General features: G+C 38.4%; 1 protein-coding gene across 2 annotated transcripts in view; it reads right to left on the reverse strand.

Moving 5' to 3' along the window:
• TSHR (thyroid stimulating hormone receptor) overlaps positions 1–20,190 on the reverse strand; it is a 109,689-nt gene that overhangs the window by 20,788 nt on the left and 68,711 nt on the right. For both annotated transcript variants that reach the window (XM_033107010.1, XM_033107008.1), the window contains exons 6-9: positions 18,374–18,448; positions 16,870–16,947; positions 13,639–13,707; positions 3,656–3,733 (exon numbers count right to left, since the gene is read on the reverse strand). In XM_033107010.1, coding sequence (XP_032962901.1) covers positions 3,656–3,733; positions 13,639–13,707; positions 16,870–16,947; positions 18,374–18,448 — 300 coding nt within the window. The remainder of the gene's footprint in view (positions 1–3,655; positions 3,734–13,638; positions 13,708–16,869; positions 16,948–18,373; positions 18,449–20,190) is intronic.

Below are 20,190 nucleotides of genomic sequence, written 5' to 3' on the forward strand. Positions count from 1 at the left end.
TCAACTGTACACTTGAGAACTGTACATGTTATTGTATGTACTCGTAAATTACGTATGCCTCAACAAAAAAATAATTTTGCTTAGGATCAACCTAAAAATAGGAGTATTCAACATCCCTGTGGACTTTTGTCATTCCCAAAAGAACCCTGCCACAATTTTTCAGCCATCTAATAGTATGAACTTATGAAGATTATTAGGAGTCAAAAAGAAAAATATAAGAGGCTTATTTTTCTGTAAACTAAGATGGCGTTGCCATGACCCTTAGATCTTCAAATGATTAATTTGATCAACTAATAGCAACAAAAGTGAATTTTGAAGTTTATTTTTATTGATACGTGTAGTGTGAACTCAAGAATATTATCGCAAAGATTTCTTCTTCTTAGGAGATACTTATAACAGTAAAGGAGACTGTTGTAATATAGTCATTTTCAACAGTAAGTCAAATGCTTGTTAGTGTGGGTTACATTTAGAGAACTCTGGTTATTATGGAAGGCATTGCATTTCAGTGTGTTCTTTCCATTGAGATTATAAACACCAAGAGCTTGTCTTTCAAAATAAGATTAAAAGAAAACTAGAAAATAAAAAATGGGAAGTATAAAAATAGAAAATGAGGTTGTATATCTTGATTAAAAAAATCAGTAAGTAAAAAATGTTATTAAAATAAATTGAAAAGGCTTTTTAAAAAATAGCAAAAATTGGAGACCAGATCTCACTGTAGAAGTTGTGTCTGTTTTAAATTAGATTCTTTTTTGAGAAATTACCTTGAAAAAAGGTGATAAATTAAGTAAGCAAGTTTCATGGTTTTTATCAATTGTTAGAGATGAATGTATTCTTTCATAAACACCTCAATGAGGCAGAAATACATACGCCAGCCAATTCTTTTCTTTAGATGGTGTTTAAGATTTTCCAAGTTTGACTTTTACATCAAGTCAGAACCAAATCATGGTTATTTGCTATTCAGTTACAATTTATCAACTATTTATTGAGTACTTGCTGTCTTCTCTTTTGAAATAAAGGGATTACAAAAATTATAAGACATAGTCCATTTTCTGTAGGATCTTGAAAACTACTTATGGGAAGAAGATATGTGGGAAATAAAATAATGAAGATTTTGAAAAAAGTTCAAGACAGGAATTAAAGTGACCTCACAAGGCCATGCATGATTAGTTAACAAATTCATTTTAAGACAAAAACTGTGCTGGGAATTTGAAGAACGATACTGGACGCTTTTTTTGTTCATTTCTTACTTTCTTCCTACTGGCCTCCCAAAGGCTGCCATCCCATTGTCCTCTCTTTCTTATGCTTTGTGGCTTTCTTTTTAAATTTAATTTTTATTAAAATAATGCATGGGCCTATTTTTTAAAAAGCAAGTTGCAAGCTTGATAATGCACTCAGCAGGCCCCTGTGAAGCCCTTCCTTGCAGTACTTCCGGAATCCCCATAAGCAACCATTTTCAACTTTTGGCATTTTTCCCATGATTAAATGTTTCTTGATTTATTTGTTTTTGATTCACCCACTGACTCCCTACTATGGAAGATGAGGATTTAGCTGTCCTCCATCACCCCCCGCCCCCAACACACATCCTCTCTCCTGACACTTCCCTCTACTTTCCTGAAATAGTTTTAGAACATATTTGGTTAAACCCATGTTCAGTATTTGGTTATTACAGTTCAGCATATTGTGACTCATTTCCTCTCTTGTGTGACTTTTTTTGTTTCTTCATGAGATGTCTGGCTCTCTTATTAAAATAACTTGGAGTGGACCTCTTGCTAAGTCTTAACCATGCGCTCTAAAGTTCTATAGAACACTTTTTAAACCAGTTTTTCATACAGTCAATCCTGTCCGATAATCTATCAATCCTTTTTTATTTCTAGAACTTTCCCTTGGAGCCCTCCATCCTTTAGCTCTGATGTAGACGTCTTAGTCTCAAGATTTCTAGGACCTCCCTTTTTGGTCATCCTGGGAATTCCATCTGTTTCTTTCCTGTGTTGATTGCTTCTTGTTCAATTGATTTCAGTTTTGGTTGAAATAGCTAGCTGTCTTAATTGAAAAAATTACCTCATAAAGATAGATGATTCCAAATGGAATAGGGCAGGCTTGGCTATACTTACTAAATTAAGATTCTCATCTTTCAATCCACTTCAGTAATTAAATACATGTTTTTATTGAAATTCATATTCTTAGATTTCAATCAGTTGTTTTTGCAAACTAATCTGAAGGTGTTTCGTTTTCATATTTTATACAAATGGATTTTAAATCCATTGCAACTCTTGATTTGAACGATTTAAAAACAAGTTAAAATTTAATTTCTGACTTTAACGGAACAATTTTTATAAGTGACATTCACCATTTTTATCAAGAAAATCATATAACATGGAAATGTTCCCAGATATTTGTTTCTAAAGGCTCTTTCCAAATAATAAATTTCTTTAGAAAAGCAACAACTTTCCTCATGCATTGGTGAAGTATCATCTTTATCTTGAAAGAACAGTTAAAAGTATATTTCAGGTTAAAAAAATTCTCAGAAAAGTTCAACACATCTTTTTACTTGTCTTCTTTGTAAAAAGAAAAATGCATAATAACTTTTAAGTACTTTGCCCTGAGTTAGCAACGAACCCCCATATAGTACAGCAGATTTTCAGGGTCACTTGATGCACTTACTTGTATATGGAACCTATGTATTAAGAGACTAAGGCCACAAAGCCACTTAAGTGGGTGCGTTCAATTAAAAATGAAGTAAAATCATTGAAAGTTAAAGAGCGAGGATAAGTTCTTGCGACTAGGGATCACCCACTCTTTCCTTGGGATGCACCCATTCCCTACCTGACACATGAGGAACAGTGGTCAGCAGTATATAAAATATCAGTCAAACTTAATTTGTTAAGTATTTTTAAAAACATAAATATGCATAGAGCTTCTAATATTTTTTTTTGCCTCTGCTGGATTGTCTTGTTCTTCTCCTGGGGTGCAATGTTCCATTTTGGCAAGGGCTTGACTAGATGCTCAATGATGAGATTCTAAACTAAGACAAAACCAAAGGAATGGAGAAGACAGCACTGATCAAAAAGCCTGACGGAGGCAGACTTCATAGAACTTGCTCACCAATTGGACATGGAAATGTAAATCAGAGGAAATGCACAAATAAGTACTTTTTTCCATGCTGTTTTTAAAACTGTTTACATGCCATTTCTCCCGATGACAAGTTCTTTTAGATATGAATCAAACTCTCATTTATATCCTTCCTTCTTTGTGCTAGGCATTGTGCAGTGCACATACACATTTTCTGTGTAATCTAGAGTCCCTTCATCCTATTTGTAGACCTCATGTCTCAGAATTATGCAAACAGCAGCCATTCAAATTGTCTGATTTGTTCCATGAGAAGGCCCCCATGAATGTCCGCCATGAATGGCTGTCTGATCAGACCTCAGGATGGCATGATGAGACATGGAGCCTTCGGGAATGAGTCTTAAAGAACAAGCACTTTCTTGCAAGCAGTAACCTATACAGCTGGGCAGAAAAGTACTAGCAGAATTCTTTATCTAAGACAACAATACTCCCTACCCACGAACATCAGCTGTTCCTCTTAATGCCCTCCTCCCTTCCAGAAAAAGAAAAGAGAAAAAGACTGTAATATTCTTTGGTATGTCTTACTCACAGCAAGGTTGGTCCATTGTATACTCCTCCAAATGCATCTTTGTCAATAACTGTCAGGTATTTATTCTTGTTCAGATAACTAGAGAGAGAGAAAGAGAGAGAGAGAGAGAGAGAGAATGGATTAGGTGAGGTTAAGCAAATGAATACAAATACCAAAATAAGATGTGAGCATAGTCCCCCGTAGCAATTAATTGGTTTTTCAGAATTTGGAAATTTAAGAATTAGCTTCTTCTGGCTTGAGCACTGAAAACATTCTAGGTTTCAATTATGCAAATTTATGAATGTTAATTATGGCAGAAGTCTTTGAAAGTGAGTATGTTTATGATCTAGTTTGCATATCTAATTTTACAAAAGTTGCCTAATTCCCTATGTACCTGGCCAGTGGTAATTGTATTTGTCAGTCCTCTTCAAGACCAACTGATTTAATTTTTTTCTTTGTATTGATCAGTATTCCCATTTACTTTTGAAGACTGGGCTTCAATCAAGAACAGAACAAAGGTGGTGAAGGTGGTGAGGGGTGATGGGCACTGTCAGAAATTCAGACCTTTTCTCTGGGACAGAGTTGCCATATTTAGCAAATAAAAATACAACCTGGATAAACAGTGAATATTTTTTAGTATAAGTGTTCCCCATGCAATTTTTGAAAAAAAATCTTATACTAAAAGTTATTTGTTGTTTATCTGAAATGCAAATTTATTTATTTATCTATTTATTTATTTTAAATAATGGCTTATTTTATTTTGGTTGTTGGCTACATGAGAAGTGCAAACAGCTGGAGGGTAAGTGGTGTGTACTCTACCACACACAACCGAAGAAATGTGCTTTCTATTTGTTTCCTTCTTTCCTTTGTAAAATTCAGATTTAATTGGGTGACCTGTATTTTCTCTCACAATCTTATTTGGTGGAGGGCAGGTTATGTAGATAAGATTACAGAGTGTATCTTTCATGGAAGGAGTTTGATGGGCACATTGATCTTTCCATTTTGAAAATATATTGGGCATTTAAGGGTAAAATATTTTTGAAGCAATTGAAGTCACAAAGTGATTCTGAAACATAAAATTACCTCCAAATGGATAAAAGCTTGCAAGGATTTTGAAACTGGCTTCGCTCCCCCACCCCCACCCCCCAACACCTCCAGCTTTTTTAGAGAACAAACTTGTCTAAAAAGAAGCATAGCACACGTATATCCTTGTTATATGTAATCTCAGTTTACATGTTTAGATTAATTCACCACATAGCCTACTCAATTGAAAAGTTAGTGAATGGTCACCTGCTGATGCAAATGGATATAGTGAAGACCCTTAGGAGGTCTGCTTAGATATGGGTAATGCTTGCATCCTTCTTTTTATGGTGTTTGCTCTTCATGATGGAAAAGTCTCAAGGATGATGGTTCATAAGAGCAGTGTGACATGAAGACTTTCAGTCAGAATGATTCCTTTTCCAGAGCCCTCCTCTCTTTCTCTGAATCAGAGTTGAGGAGAGGGAAGGTGGCTTCAGTGGTGGTTGACTTGAGGGGAGGCAGCCTCTGTTGCTGTTGAGGGCAAAGGCAGGAGCCGTGCTGCTGTGAGGTTCCTGCCCTCAGCCTCTCCTGGTCCAGCAGCTCTTCTGTGGAGGATGGAACTTACTTAGAAGAAGAGATGGCAGCCCCAGAGCCAAAGATGGATCTTTACTGGCGCATTTGGAGGAACAAGAGTTTTAACATCCACCAATGAATTCTCCCTCTTCTGGGCAGGACGAGGGATTAACCAAGTGACAAGTAAGTACTTCAACTCCACACAGTGAGGTCTCATAAATTGGCGTAGAGTTTGTGATTCTTTCCATTTTTTTTCAAACTGAGGTTGAGAACTTCCTAATGCCCCCAGTTTTCCTAAGCGTACCTTTTATTTCTTTTATGGCATTATCACAATATGCAATTATCTTGTTTTCTTTTTTCTGATTACTTGTTCATCATCTGTCTCTCCAGCCAGAATATAAGCTCTCTCTCCAACTCACTGCTGTGCCATGAGTGCCGAGTTCAATGCCTCTAAAACTATTTGTTGAATGAATGTATAAATGAGTGAATGAAAAACAAATCAACGCACCTGTTTTCCAAAATAGTGAGGTGGCTGATGCTAAACTCTTAGGGTGACACATGCGAAAAATAGTGGAAAATGAAAGACTAGAAGACTCAGCATATGGTGTAATGGTCAACTGACTTTCTTGATGGTCGTGACAGGACAGCTGGTTTACAAATGCCACAAGGGCATGGCCCAGACATGGCCTCTTTGGCAATGACTGGACACCAAGCTTCCAGGGCATTGTCACGTCTGAAATGGAGGGGGCCAGTTAATGTCACATATGTTAGGCCCCACTAGGGTGCTATAGTAGCCAATCTGTGCCTTCTGAATGAAGGGCTATCACCTATGGCTCTGAATCACAGGCTTCATTTGCTCATTGTTTGATTTTTCCTTCAACCCACTGTGTCCACGGAGTTCCTTTGGTCAGTGATAGCTGGAGCAGGCAAGGGCCACCTGGAGAAAACAACTGGAGAGAAGACTGGGAACAGCATGATTTCATAAAAGACAACTAAGCTCAGCACGATAGCCACGCTGGCTTGTGTCTCCTTTTGTATTCTTTGGACCATGCCGCTCACAGATCACATTCTGTTCCCAGGCTGCTGAAAATCAAGTAATGACTGATGAGTTCATCTCAGTTTGTCCTCATCTCCAACTGCTGCGAGTGAAAATCGGCTTGGTCTAATCATTAGAAATTATTGCAGAACTAAATAATTGCTTGTCCAATTCTGCAGTGTTTTCATCTGATACTCAGTACGCCCCCAAGGATAAGGAGGCTGGTTGATATGTATTGCAGTTTACCAGAAACACTGCAGAAGATTTCAAACTGGAAAAGCTAGCCAGAGTCCAGGAGGGGAGAAGGAGGATGGAGAGAGGGTGCAGCCAACTTGAACGGAGATGAACTGAGTCTTGAGGGAGGCTGCATTCTCTAAAACCAACAGGGTCGTTTGGGCACTTTACCTCTTAGAGATAATTAGGTGCTTAAAAATGAAACTGTCACTGCTTCAGTAGTATGGAGGGCTGCACTATTTAGCTTTTAACCTGGGTTCAGATTGCTGCGACTACCTTCCAACTGAATCTAATGGGGTGGAATGGAGAAACACATCTGCAGAAGCTTTAATAGCAAGGAAGAAAGTGCTTTCATCAGCCCCATTTTTCACTAATGTTTATTCGGAATGCTAGTCTAGTTAACTGATTCCTTGACTATGACTTATCCTGATTCCTCTAGAATCCACATTCTGTAAACCAGCTTGGGTAAGTCAATCACAAATCTTGGTAGGTTATATGGGTAACTACTCCAGACAATAATTATTTTATAAGGGTGTGTGATCATTTAAATTGTTGCAAGGACAAGGTGAAAATAAATGAACTTACAATAGAGTAGAACGTCTTAGAGTCAGAGTGGAAAGGAAAGACTTCTTGAAATTTATGATTTCTAATACAAATACTGGGAAGGGAGAGTAGCTGGGTATTTCCTTTAAGAATAATATAGACACTGCTATATGTACGTTTTCAACACTGTTTCATTGTTTGGAGGACTTACACCTCTTTGAGAATTTCTTGGAAGAAATGAAGTTCTTCCTAGAAAAGATATGCCAAATTTTTCATATGGTGGGTAAGTGAGGGCTGTTAAGAAACGCTGCCCTTGTTTAAGTGCTATGTATCTCACAGTTAAGGAAAAACATTGTGGTCAGGGAAATGAAGACGGTCTGGAAAGACTTGAAGAAGAATATTCAATTGAAGAACTCAGTATTATAGTTACAATATTTTGGTTCACATCCCCACTGGACTCTTGGCACATAGAAGCCATTCAATAAAAACATGCTGGATGAATAAATGAAAGTGCAGTTGCTGGGTAACTCCTAGCTAGAAGCACCCTCTATGTTATGTTTGTATAAGGAAGTGACCTATGTCAGAGGAAGGAGTATGACTTTGGCAAGGAAAGTTGTGGTTGCAGCTGAGCGTCGCTCTCTGGGGAGTTTTAGGATACATTTTAGCTCTAAGATGGCATTTCAGCCTGTATCTCCATAATCCCTTTAGGGACACGTGTGCTGTCACTTGTTTATGCTGTGAGACTCTCACGAGAACACTTCTGTGGGGAACCGTGTTTCTCTCGCATAGCGTTCGTTATTTGGAACATTAAAAGGAACCCCTGCCCAGCCCTCACTGCTCTATGGAAATGCTTTTGGTAACAGAAATCAGGACACCTGTCCGTAAACAGTCACAGGTGAGAAAATGCTCAAGGTTTCAATAAGCAGAGGGAAAAGCCAGCCTTGGAGCATATCCTACAAGCTGTTTAAATACTTACCCTGTGAGAAATAATAGCTTGCTTAAGCCTATAATCTTCCCTATCGTCATCTTTTCCCAGGGCTCCAAGCTGCAGGGTTTTGCTTCTAGTCAGCTAATATGTGATGCTAAATTAGCACATGAGTTGTGGTGACTTCTCGGTTCATAATGAGTAGGGTTTTGGTACATTCTTAGCAATCAAGATGGTATTTCTTTCCCTTACCCAAATGTTTACTGTTAGATAGTAGCTAGTTACTAGAGTTTGACAATAGAAAATACAATGCAGAGACTTAGACATTTCTGAGATGAGCAACATATCCTACACTAGCCTGTGTGGAAAGAGAGGATGGAAAAGAGTTTCCAAAGAATGAATGTGTGACTTAACTTGCGACTGAGAGCAGTTCAACTTCTGTTGAACAAAGGATGCTTGTGTTTTTTATTAATTTCACCTCTGAGTGATGACAGTGTGCTTGGTTCCATATGAAATCACAGGACCATGTGCTTTTACACATCTGCCATAATTTTCGTCAACTTTTAACTAATTACCCAACTGCTGCAGAGGCATCAGTGCTTGTTCTCGATGTGGAATTTGTCCAACTTGGCTGCAATCATATTCTTCAGTTATACTAAAAAAATTGGGTCTAAATAAGATCAAATCTGCTAATTTCAGTAAATTGGCATGAGGCAGATGATGAGGGATAATCGTTCTGTTGGATGACATCTTGTTTAAATTTGAACCTAAAGATACTTGAACCCGCTTGGAAAATTGACCAAATTGCTAAGATGCTTTGTGCCATCTTTTAACACTATTAGGATAATTCTAGGATATTGATGTGTTTACATTAGTTTAAAATTACAATCAGCATTGAGACTAGAGGCATCAGTCCTATGTCAAAATCACAAAGTGAATAATACTATTTCATTACTACTATGGAAACTTGGCCTCTGTTTTCTCCATCTCTGGTTCAACCCTTATTTTCCTTTAGTCCCAGACCTACTTAACACAATCATCTTGATTTTACCTTGGATTTACATGACACCTTTTACTGAAGTTCTTAAAGCTAAGAAAAAATAAGTTTACCTTAATCAGGAGTCAGAAACTTAGGGTAGAATGATGAATAGATAGAATATTATTTTAAAACCGAGCAGAGTTTCAAGTTTGGATTCAAAATACTGATTGGAAAAAAAAAGATCTTCGTTTTCTATTATGATTGAATCTGAACTTTCAAACCCCAAAATATTTTTTATCCAGCTACTTCTTATCTCCATCCTGTACTTGTCCATTAACCTTTACCAGGAATTGGGAGAAGTAGACTACATATTTCATCACACAATGGTCATCCTTGCTGAATATCTTCATCTAGACCAGTGGTTCACAAATTATGGCCATCCCGTCAAATCCTGCTTGCTGACTGTTTTTGTAAATAAAGTTTTATTGGAACACAGCCACACTCACTTCTTATGTATTGTCTGTGGCTACTCTCACACTACAATGGAAGAGTTGAATAGCTGCAACTGAGATCATATGGCTCACAAAGCCCAAAATATTTGCTATCTGGCCCTTTCCAGAAAAAGTATTCCCCACATTTATTAAACTCTTCCAAAGAACTTTAATATCTTATATACCAATGCCAAGAAAGTAAGGTGAAAATGGAGCACTGATTTCTTTCTTATGTTTCAAGGTATGGTAACAATGACTAGAACAGACTGTAATGAAAGAAACCAGTGAATTAAAATCCATTGTCTCCAACAGAATAACTCTCTGCCATCAGCCAAGCCTCTCACGGAGCCCGTGATATGGTCTGAGGAGAAACCTGGTGGGAACGTTGAGAGAGTCTCCCTACATAATCTCTTCATAGATTTAATTTCAGAAGACCACCAGATGATCTGAAACTCTTATGAGGTCTTAGATTCTACACAGGCTACCTCTAGAACAAACCTTGTCTAATTTACCTGCCTCACCAGGTAGTATATTCAAAGAATCTTCTTGAGTAACATTAGTATTCTGTGAAATACCAGTCCAGAGAGATGTTCCTGGCACCAAGAGCTCCCTGGGAAATTCTGCATGCTATACCCTCCTCTTGGATACCAGTAATTCAGATTGTTCTATTAAAAGACCAGAGAAGTGCACTTTGATATTTTAACTTTTAAGGTCATGAATAGCTTTTTAAAAGTAACACCCATTAATTTACCATGGAAAGAAAGTTTACAGAACATTCCCTCCCCACCCATCTCTTCTCTTATCACAAAAGAAGAGAAGCTGGGACAGAAATGATTGTTTCCTTGTTAGTTTTTCTCTTTGCAATAGAAAATGTCTCTATTCTGCAGCTGAGTTTATGGCCAAAACCATAAAATAATAGGCTACTAGACTTACAATAAGATGCACTTAGGACAGCAAAGTCTAATTACAGAAGATTCACTTTGAAAGCCTCTTGAAGTCTTTGTGGAGTTCTTTAAACATGACCAAGAGGCCAGTTATGAATAGGTAGGAGATGTTTTGAAGCAAAATGGCCTCACTTCATCCCCAATTCTTTGAATTCAGTAACATTTTGCTATACTGACCTTTTCATCAAAGTAGAAAGACCTGATTTGTAAGCTCGCTGAGCTGGTGACTTTGCTGCATTGCTAATGTCAGGTTCTCACTGACTAATTACACTGTTGCTCAGTGTGACTATTTTCTGAAGTTTCTACTGACTGCGCCTTAAGTCTCGAGTGGCTTCTTTTCTCTCACATGAGTCCACTCTTCCCAGCTGCAAGGTATTTTAGCTTCTGTATTTCATGCCTTTAATGGACTCAACTATGAAGTCTAAACATCCTCCTGGGCTAAGAAACAAGTGGCCAGATATTGGGTGTCCAAGCCTTGGTGGTGGCTGCTAGGTCAGCAATGATGAATCCCAGTAGGACACAGGGAAGAGTCTTAAACTAGGGGATCCAGGTTTTGGTTTTGGATTGGCCACTTAGACAGCTCTATCAAATTTTAAAAAGCCACATTAAAAAAAAACACATTTAAAAAAATGGTACGTATTCACTTTGGGCTTCATATGTAAAATGTGACTACTGGGCCAGAAGACTGATGTAAAGATTCCATAATGGCAGTTCCTGGAGTTTGCTTTACAGAAGCCATACTGGGGTGAGATTTGTAAATCCCCAAAGTCTTGGCGACACCTAGAGTGATTAAACCAGAACGGCTGGTGGTAAAACATAATCATCAGTGCTTCCAAATCTCTTCAGGTGATTCAGATTTCCAGCCAGTATTTAGAACCATTGCTTTGTAGACTTTAAAGTCTGAACTTTATATTCCAAATCTCTGTCCTTAAAAAAATGATTAATTGAGAGTGATTGAGGGTGATACCTTCCCGTGACTAAATATGGCAGGATAAAGAAACAATTTAAAGCGTAGATCCTAATCTTGGGCTTTAAAATTTTTTTTTTTTTAAATTAGTTTATCGGGGTGACAGTTGTTAGTAAAGTTACATAGATTTCAGGAGTACAATTCTGTATTACATCATCTATAAATCCCATTGTGTGTTCACCACCCAGAGTCAGTTCTCCTTCCATCACCATATATTTGATCCCCTTTGCTTGTGGAAAAATACAAGTTTTAGAAATGAATTCCCCAATATCCAAGGGACATGGGTTTCTGGTTCTTTTTCTCATCCAGCATTCTGGAAAGGCGGTTTTGATTTAAGCAAGAGTCAGCTGGACACACTGAACTCAGGAACCTTATTATCAGTTTGAGTTGAATGTTTCTTCACTCTTCCCACCCCTGCCCTTGCTAATGTGGTTCTCTGTCGCCATAACGTACCCTCTTGGTGACCCCAGTGTCGAGAACAGCATGAAAGTCTTCTGAAATCTTTATACCCTCAGTATCTATAAACTGTCATAATTATTTTAAGGAATCCCCATACCTCACTTCACTCATAGAAAATTTGAACCAGGAGGATCGTTTTCCTGAGGGTCAGGGATTTCTAGGAATAGTTGAATCAAAGAGGAAGATGTTTGGTTAGATTCATGTAATATCAAAATCAAATGCTAATGATTTAAAAAATCTAGGGAAAAATCATACTTATATCTCCAAGCAAGGAGGCCAATGCTATTAGATATTTAGTGTTCAGTTATTTTTAATCTGAAATGCATAGTTGGGTTTGGGTACATTTCTCCTTAATGTACTTTGACTCTTGATATTGCTGCCCTCGAGTTGACCCCAGCAGAATGTGTGTTCGGTGTGGGTGGGGAGCACACTGCTCTTGCTCATCTTTTTATCACCAGTCGGGGCGGGGCGGGCAGGGGGGAAGAAGAATCACAACAATGAGTAAGCAACAAGATTGTCAAAGATTAGTGGTAATTTTTTGTAAACAGCAAATAAACCTTCTGGAATTGAAAATATATAGTTGTTAAAAACTACTCAATGAAGTGTTATGAAACAAATCAAACACAAAAATCGGTTGTTTGTTGCTTCAGCTGATTCTTACCCATGATGTTTTTTTTCTTCTCCTATGTGTGATTTTTGGTTGTGAGCTCATATTTGATTGATCTTAATCTTTTAAGAAAGCCTGGGAGCCTGCATTGGTATTCTTTCTGCTGTAGAGATTTGCATTTATTTCTGCCAGGAGTCAGTAGGTACTATTTGTATGGCACTTGTCCAGGATCCTTGGCTTAATCCAGGAGTCTCAGGTTTATATCATGTCCCCTGCCTTCTCACTGTATTAAAGCCTAGTCTCCTGGCAGTACTGATGTTGACCACTACCCCAAAGGGAGCTGCACCCTGTGTGAGCCCTCACCACTTTGGTTTCAGCTCCTGGTTTGTTAGTTTATTTTATTTCCCCTCTTGTAGCTATGAAATTAAACATTTGTTGTTTTTTAAATGTATGATCTAGTTGTTTTGTAGTAGGAGGGTCCTACAAATTAACTAGTGTACCATACTGTGGGAAGAAAGCTCTACTAAAACTATTTTTTATTTGTTAAATATTAGGTTGATACACACACAGCGTTACTGAACCAGCCTACAAGTTCTTAGACACATAGTATGCCCTGGCATAGATCCTGGCGACCACAAAGACCTGATAGAAAAGTACAACAAAGACAGAAATGATAACCATGGCAATGGTTATCTTTTGGCAAACATTCTGTTCTAGGCATTATTTATTTTGGGGGAAGGCAAAGGTTGGATTTGGCTTTTCAGCTATTTCTGAGTGAATCAAGTATAAACTGACACCTGCCCTGAAAACATGTCAAAAAAGAACTAAAAGAAAAATTTTTCTTTCTGAAAAGTGTTGGACTTAATTAAAGATACTCCTTTACTTCATGAGCATAGTAGATGAACATTCACACACACACACACACACACACACACACACACACACTCACTCCTAAAAGATAACTGAATGTGACTTCATAGTACTTCATTTTATCAAGGATAAAAGCTTTGGGATTTAGAATTGGAGTCATACATAATAAGTCTCTACTAATGCTGGCTCTTGCCAAGTTCCTTAACATAATCCCCAAGTCTTGGTCATACTAATTCTGTGGTTGGGGAATGGTCTGGCACAAACTATCTTTAGAAGAATTCTGACCCATTGGACAGTCCTTCTTGGGGGTGGGAGTTGGGGGAAGATAGCAGTTTCCGCGGCTATCCTTGACTTACACAGCATCCAGCTTTGTCCCATTGAAAGCATGTCCTCGGATTGAAGTAAAGCCATTGTTGTATAGTTTCCTAAAATCAACAGAGAGGAGAAATCAGTGACCTATGAGAGGTGGTGCTGGTCCTTTTCTGAGGCTGAGCTTCATTTCTTCAGTATCAGAAATGTGCATGAACGTTCTCAGGCCCCACAAGAAAACTTTACAGTATGTCTTGTTAGGGACATAGAATAATATTTCCCAGTTTGAATCTCCATCCTCCAGACTTAACTTCTAGTAATTTTAAGCTGTTTCTCAGGAGCAGATTCACTAAGAGAAACAAAGATTTGCTACCTTTAAGCACTTTTAAAAAAATGTTCCACATCTACTCAAAAAATAGTTAACCCAATGTCAATAATGGAGGAATAACTTCAGTTTCTTAAGATGAACACTTTTAAAGACATTATTCATCTAAACATAGGTTTTTATCTAAGCATAGGTTTTATATTTTTCTATTTAAAATGCTATTTCACATTTGTATTTTATCCATATTTTATTTTCAGAGCTTATCATAGAATAAATGCTTAATGTTGTGGGCTGAATGAAATTGAACTTCAAAGGTAAATGTAAGAAAGTAGATAGACCATGCCCTTTTGTGGAAATTGTAATGTTTTAATTTGTTGCTATGTTTCTGCAACCAATTAGTTCATACAGTGATTCCAGGGGCTGGCCTGAAGTTATCACCTCTGTTACCTAGTTAAATTACTGAGACATGAAGGTGATTTGCCAAAACCACACTGGTGCAGAGCTGTCAGAAATCAGGATGTCTGACCTCAAAAATGATCCTTCTCACTCACCAACAGCACATATCATTTGTGCAGGAGCCCCAGCTGTGGGAACTCTGGTCTCCACAGTGCTACATGGGAGTTATTCGGAGCTTTTTGCACGAGATAAGAGAAGGCAGCATGACTACAATCAGGCACAAGTGATGACAACTGTAGGGGACTCTGAACACTACTGTAGTCCACGACCTGTAAGCTCTGGTAGCACATGAAGAAGCATAAAAAGAGACTCCAAATTTGGAAGTAAACCTGGCTCTGTCACTTCCTAGGAGGTGCTCCTGAAATTTTCTCACCCTCTGTTATCCTCACATTCCTTATTTGTAAAAATATGATAATACCTAATCAAAAGGCTGCTGGGAGGATGAAATAGTCATCTGTTTAACACTTATGTGATGGCTATGTAAAACAAGTGCCCTGAAAACTTGGATTTATCCAATGTAGTCGTGGAGAAGTGAGAGGTCATCTTTGTTTGTTTTTGTTTTTTAAATAATTACGCAATGTGTTGAATTCTCACTACTGAGGTGTCCTGGTAAGGACTGCAGTGCACAGACACGCTAGATACGGCCTGAGAAAGCACTGGTAGTTATCATTTATTTATTTTTGTGTGTGTGAACTAGAGTTTTTTCATGAAGATGTGAGAATTGTCTATTGTGTATTTCTATTTTCCCAAACTTTGTTGGAGTCCTAGTCAATAAAAAGGTTCTTTGTTGGAATTACATTTCAGAGATTAAATAAAACTCTGATGAGACAAGTTGCACGTAAAAAGAGAAAAGAGTAAAGAAAGAAAAAATTACAAACTTTGATTAAAACTGTTCTACTAGGAACATGGGTAAAAAAATGCTGTTGGACACATATCCTTTCATGCTTATAATTTTTTAAGCATGAACTTCAAAGAAGCAGGGACTTTTGCAAGAATGTAGAAATAATCATCTAAAAAGATAATGGACAACCCATGCCATCCCCACATCTAGATTTCAGGAAACATGAGGTTCCCTCATTTAGATGTTTATCAAATGCCTACTGGGCCCCATACTAAGTGTAGGACAATGAGCAGTTTTCACTGCAGAGGGCTGCTTGGGATATGGATCCTTAGGAAAAGAATGCCAAAAGGTGAAGTTAACATTTCTGTAAAGAAATTGAATGGAATTTCCATGTGATGAGCGGTAAATGGCAGAACGGAAACTTTTACAGAGGAGATTTGGGGCAGAGCCAGCTAAGACCCCAGGTGTTTGCTGTGCTGAAAAATGAAATGGTGACTGAGAAGGAGTCTCTTGTCTTTTCGAGAGAGCCCTCCCATATTTTGAGGAGAAAGATGAACTGAAATTTGTGACCACGTGTCAAGTCCCAGAGGTTGAGATAGTGTCATAGGGCCTACACTGATAGACTCAGAATGGCTTGGAGATGGCTCCTTAGAAGAGTTGTATGCAAGCTTGAATCAGTTTTGTTGGGGAATAATTCAGTCAGGTTTGTATATGGTAAGGAAGTCTTGGATTGCAGTGTGACCAGAGAAAAGGAGCTGGGTGACAATACCCCAAAAAGCTGGGTGGCAAAAAACCCCATCACCCCTGAACTTGGGCAGTGGTACCGAAACTAGAGAGAAGAGACCCTTCGGATGTGATCCCAACTTTACTTTGTGGCTTATACGATGAGAGAGGGGAATTCTCTACTAGCTTAGAGAGTAAACTTATCTTTAATGCCTCTATTTGATCTTTGCCATTAGAACATTTGTGAACCTCCCTGATAAACATCTCCTTTTGAACATCTAAAGAGCAGAAACCATTAAAACTTTAAAACAATGATGTTGAGCAGCACTGTATTTTCTATTCACTATCCCTTTGTGAGAGCTTAATAATAGTGCGTGATGACACAGTTAAAGTGTGAATACAGGGAGTATGCAAAGCCCTTAGTGACACCATTTTCTAACTTAGTGATCTTGGGAAAGTCACTTAAATTAGCTTTAACTCTGGATTTTTCCTCTGTACAATGGAGATACTAGGAGGCCTGCAGGCCAAATTGGCCCCACTGCCTGTTTTTGTAAATAAAACTTTATTGGAATATAGCCATGCTCATTAGTTCATGTATTGTGTACAGCCATGTTTGCCCTACAGTGGCAGAGTTGAGCAGCTGCCACAAAGGCTATGTGGTCTGTAAAACCTAAATGGCTCTTTACAGAAAAAGTGTGCTGACAATTTCTATAAGGGAATACGCTTGTCTTGTTACCTGAACCATTTTGTCATCTATAGAGTACCATACCGTAAGGCAATACTCTTATTTAATTATGTGAAACACTTGGTCGTCCATAGAGCACAAACTATAAGGTAGTATGTTCCTGGACGGCCTGTGAAAATATGACAGTGGCCCAAATCAAAATTCAGTTGTTGGCATTTGTAGAAAGGAAAAATTATAACAATACTTACAGTGTCAAAGTTTCATTGCACAGTCCCTGAAAAGCATTTGCAGGGATTGAAGTCATGTAAGGGTTGTCTGTAATTTCACTGCAAGAGAGGAACAAAACACATAGTGGAAAAAAGCATTCTGGAGCTGGGCTCTTACTGCACATATGCACTTAAATAAGTAACCTGACACAATTCAATTGAATCTTATTTCTTTTTAAGTTTCATTGGCCTTTCTTTACTGGTGGCTCAGAGGTCCAGTGAGGTGGTGAGAACGATACTAGGTGGACATGGTCTCATAACCCCAAATGTACAGTAAGTGAGTGAGCTTTGGATGTGGGTTGAGGTCCCTGATTTAATCTTAATCTGCAAGGAGAGCAGGTAGGTCTCAGAGACTTCTTGCGAATCTGCGACAAATACTTTTCCATAGCAACTAGAGTTTTTTTTAAGTGTATGGTACCTCTAAAAATGGTTGGTAGAATGCGATCAATGGATTTCATTTTATAAGTATTTCTAAAATGTATCCCACTTGCAAAACACTGCCAGGAAGATGCTCCTGGAGAACAATTTCTATGCCAGTCTAGTTGCTGGAAGACTACCTATATTTTGCACTGAGCTCTTCTGCAGCAAAGAGGCATGGTCAATTTTTTTTCCTAGCAAAATCCCAAGAGTGGATCCTATCATTCCACATTTTGCTGACTCTGTAGTGCAAAATCAACCTGTAACTCTCTCTGCATATGTCTTTTCACTTCTGTACAACTAGGTAACACCCTGGACTATGTCGTGGGTTTTGGGAAAGAGCACATGGCCACCAATCAGAAGTCACAGGAAGCAGTTTGAGCACCATTAGTGACTGCTCTTGGGACTCTGCTCAGACAAACATCACTTAGGTTTTCTATTCCTTAGTTTCTTCATTTGTAGGATGGAAAAATTATAACTTTCTTTCATGCTTTACAAGGTGGTTGAGAGTTGCAAACTTGATAATACATGGGAAAGTCTTTGAAAAGCAATGAAAAACTATGGGAAAAATAAAGCATCATCCTTATCATCAAATTTCCCTTCTATTCAATCATTCCTATCCGGAAACAAACATGCCATAATTTCTCCTGTTAAAAAAAAAAACACACACACACACACAACAAACCTTTTCTTCTGACCCAATATCCTCCAATTATAGAGAGATTTTCTTCTCCCTTTAAACAGTAAAACTTGTCAAGAGTTTGTTATGGCCAGTCTTTTGAATTCTCCCTCTGATTCTCTCGTTAGTGCACTCTAACCAGACTTCTCCACCAACAGCCTCCACTGGAGCTGCCCCTGTCAGCATCACCAATGCCCCATGTTGGTAAATCCAATGGCCGTTCCTCAGTCCTTGCCTTACTTCATCCATCAGTGCATTTATCACAGCTGATCACTGCTTTCTTCTTGAAATAATTGCTTCACTTGGCTTCAACCAACCCCCATGGCCTCACCCTGTTTTTTGTTGGTGTCAAATAAAATATTGCCAAATATTGCATGCATGCATACTTACAGTATAAAGAATACATCAATGGAATAAACTTTGGTCAGGTCAGGGAATACTCTAAGTCCAGTGTTGAAAATGCCACTAAAGTAATGAAAAAGAAGAAAACAGGACAGGAATTTGGTAAAAATAGTAATACACAGGAAGTGGAATAATGTAATGGCTGAAAGCATGTGTTCAGACTGGAGTCAAATCCTAACTCCCCCACTAAGTATCTGAGTGACCATGAGTTCTAACCCTTGGATGAGGTGATGTTCCTTTCAGGTGCAAGCATTGAATCCGGTCCACCAGTGTCAAAACATCTTTTCTGTTTGGAAGAATCTGGGGATTGTTTGAACCAAGTAGGATTCCTAGAAATACAAGTTGCTTTCTCTCTCTCTCTAAAATAAGGAGAAGATGGGGCAGAGAGACAATGTAATTACCCAACTCCAAGCCAAGCTTCCTCTTTCAAATGCTACGTGATACTGTGTTCATTATTTTGCCAAGAATCGTTTTCCCATGGAGTACCATGGCAGCAGTACCATTTAAAAAGTATGTCCAGACAAGGAAGGACATCAGTCAAAATGTCTTCGCTTTCCAAAGTTTGTGGCAAAATGTCAAGATTAAAAGATATGCTCAGACCAGCCGGAATGAAAAAAAAAACCCTCAGGCTCCTGATGCCTCTCAGATTTAGTTGTTTTAACATTTGTTGCAGCTACTAGAACAGGGGTGTCCAAACTTTTTTCAACGTTTTTCACCAAGGGCCATATGCGGTAAAATACACAAACAGCCGGGCCACTCACTCGAGGTGAAGTACGTATTGCCTCACCTGGTTTATTTAAGTGAACTAAATATATTTTTGGAATTTGCTCTGGGTCAATAAAAAATGGATCGCGGGCCGCAGTTGGCCCGCGGGCCGCAGTTTGGACACCCCTGTACTAGAATGTAGATAGTGGAAGGAGAGTTTTGTTTGTTTGTTTGTTTGTTTTTCGAGAGGTTTGGCATGGCATGGTGTGAGACCTAGACACTATCAGTAAAGCCTTAGACAAAGTTTTCCAGTAGAGAAAACTCTAGTTCCATCGATGTACCTTCTAAGGCAAATTCTGACCTCACTCCCTGCAGTGGGGAAGGCATAGGACTTGAAGAGGAAGCAGGAGCCAGAAATCTCAGAAAGCAAATGCGACGTTGAAGATAACAAAGGAGAGAGATGAGATTCCATAAGGTATATTTGAAGAACAGTTAAAAAAAAAAAAAAGCCTAGTTCAATTGCAATAAGTGTTCATGTGGGAGGGGAAAGACCCTAGACGTAAGTGGGAACCATAAGGGAAAGGGCTGGAAATGCCAGATTAGGGACTTGAACTAAGACCTCTCTATTCTTCAAAACCCCAAACAAGTTCATCTCCTTTTTGACATCTCCTCTAATTACCTGTATCCCCAAGTAATGTATGTACCTGTCATTTGTCACTTGCCATTATTCTCTGATACAAGAGGAACTTTACAATTTCATGTATAGTATCTTCCCCCAACTAAATTGTAAGCTGCTCGAAGGCAAGGACAACGTTTTATTATCCTACGTGTTCCCCACAGAGACTTGCATAGAGTAGGGCATCATTATTTCAAAGAGTCATTGATTGACTGAAACTCAAAGTCCATACAGGAGTGATTGCCTTGTCCTATAAGTTTTTATTACTCCTCAGGTACCCCTTCAGCCACGTAACCCATCAATGTCCTTTTCTATTCTCCCAGCATCTCCCACTCCCACCTCTTCAATATTGAACTATTCTTAGTTCCCCAAATAAGCCATATGGTTCCACACCTTTATGTCTTTATCCATGCTTTTCCATCCA

Source organism: Rhinolophus ferrumequinum, chromosome 6 (assembly GCF_004115265.2).
Source record: "Rhinolophus ferrumequinum isolate MPI-CBG mRhiFer1 chromosome 6, mRhiFer1_v1.p, whole genome shotgun sequence".
Lineage (NCBI taxonomy): Eukaryota > Metazoa > Chordata > Mammalia > Chiroptera > Rhinolophidae > Rhinolophus > Rhinolophus ferrumequinum.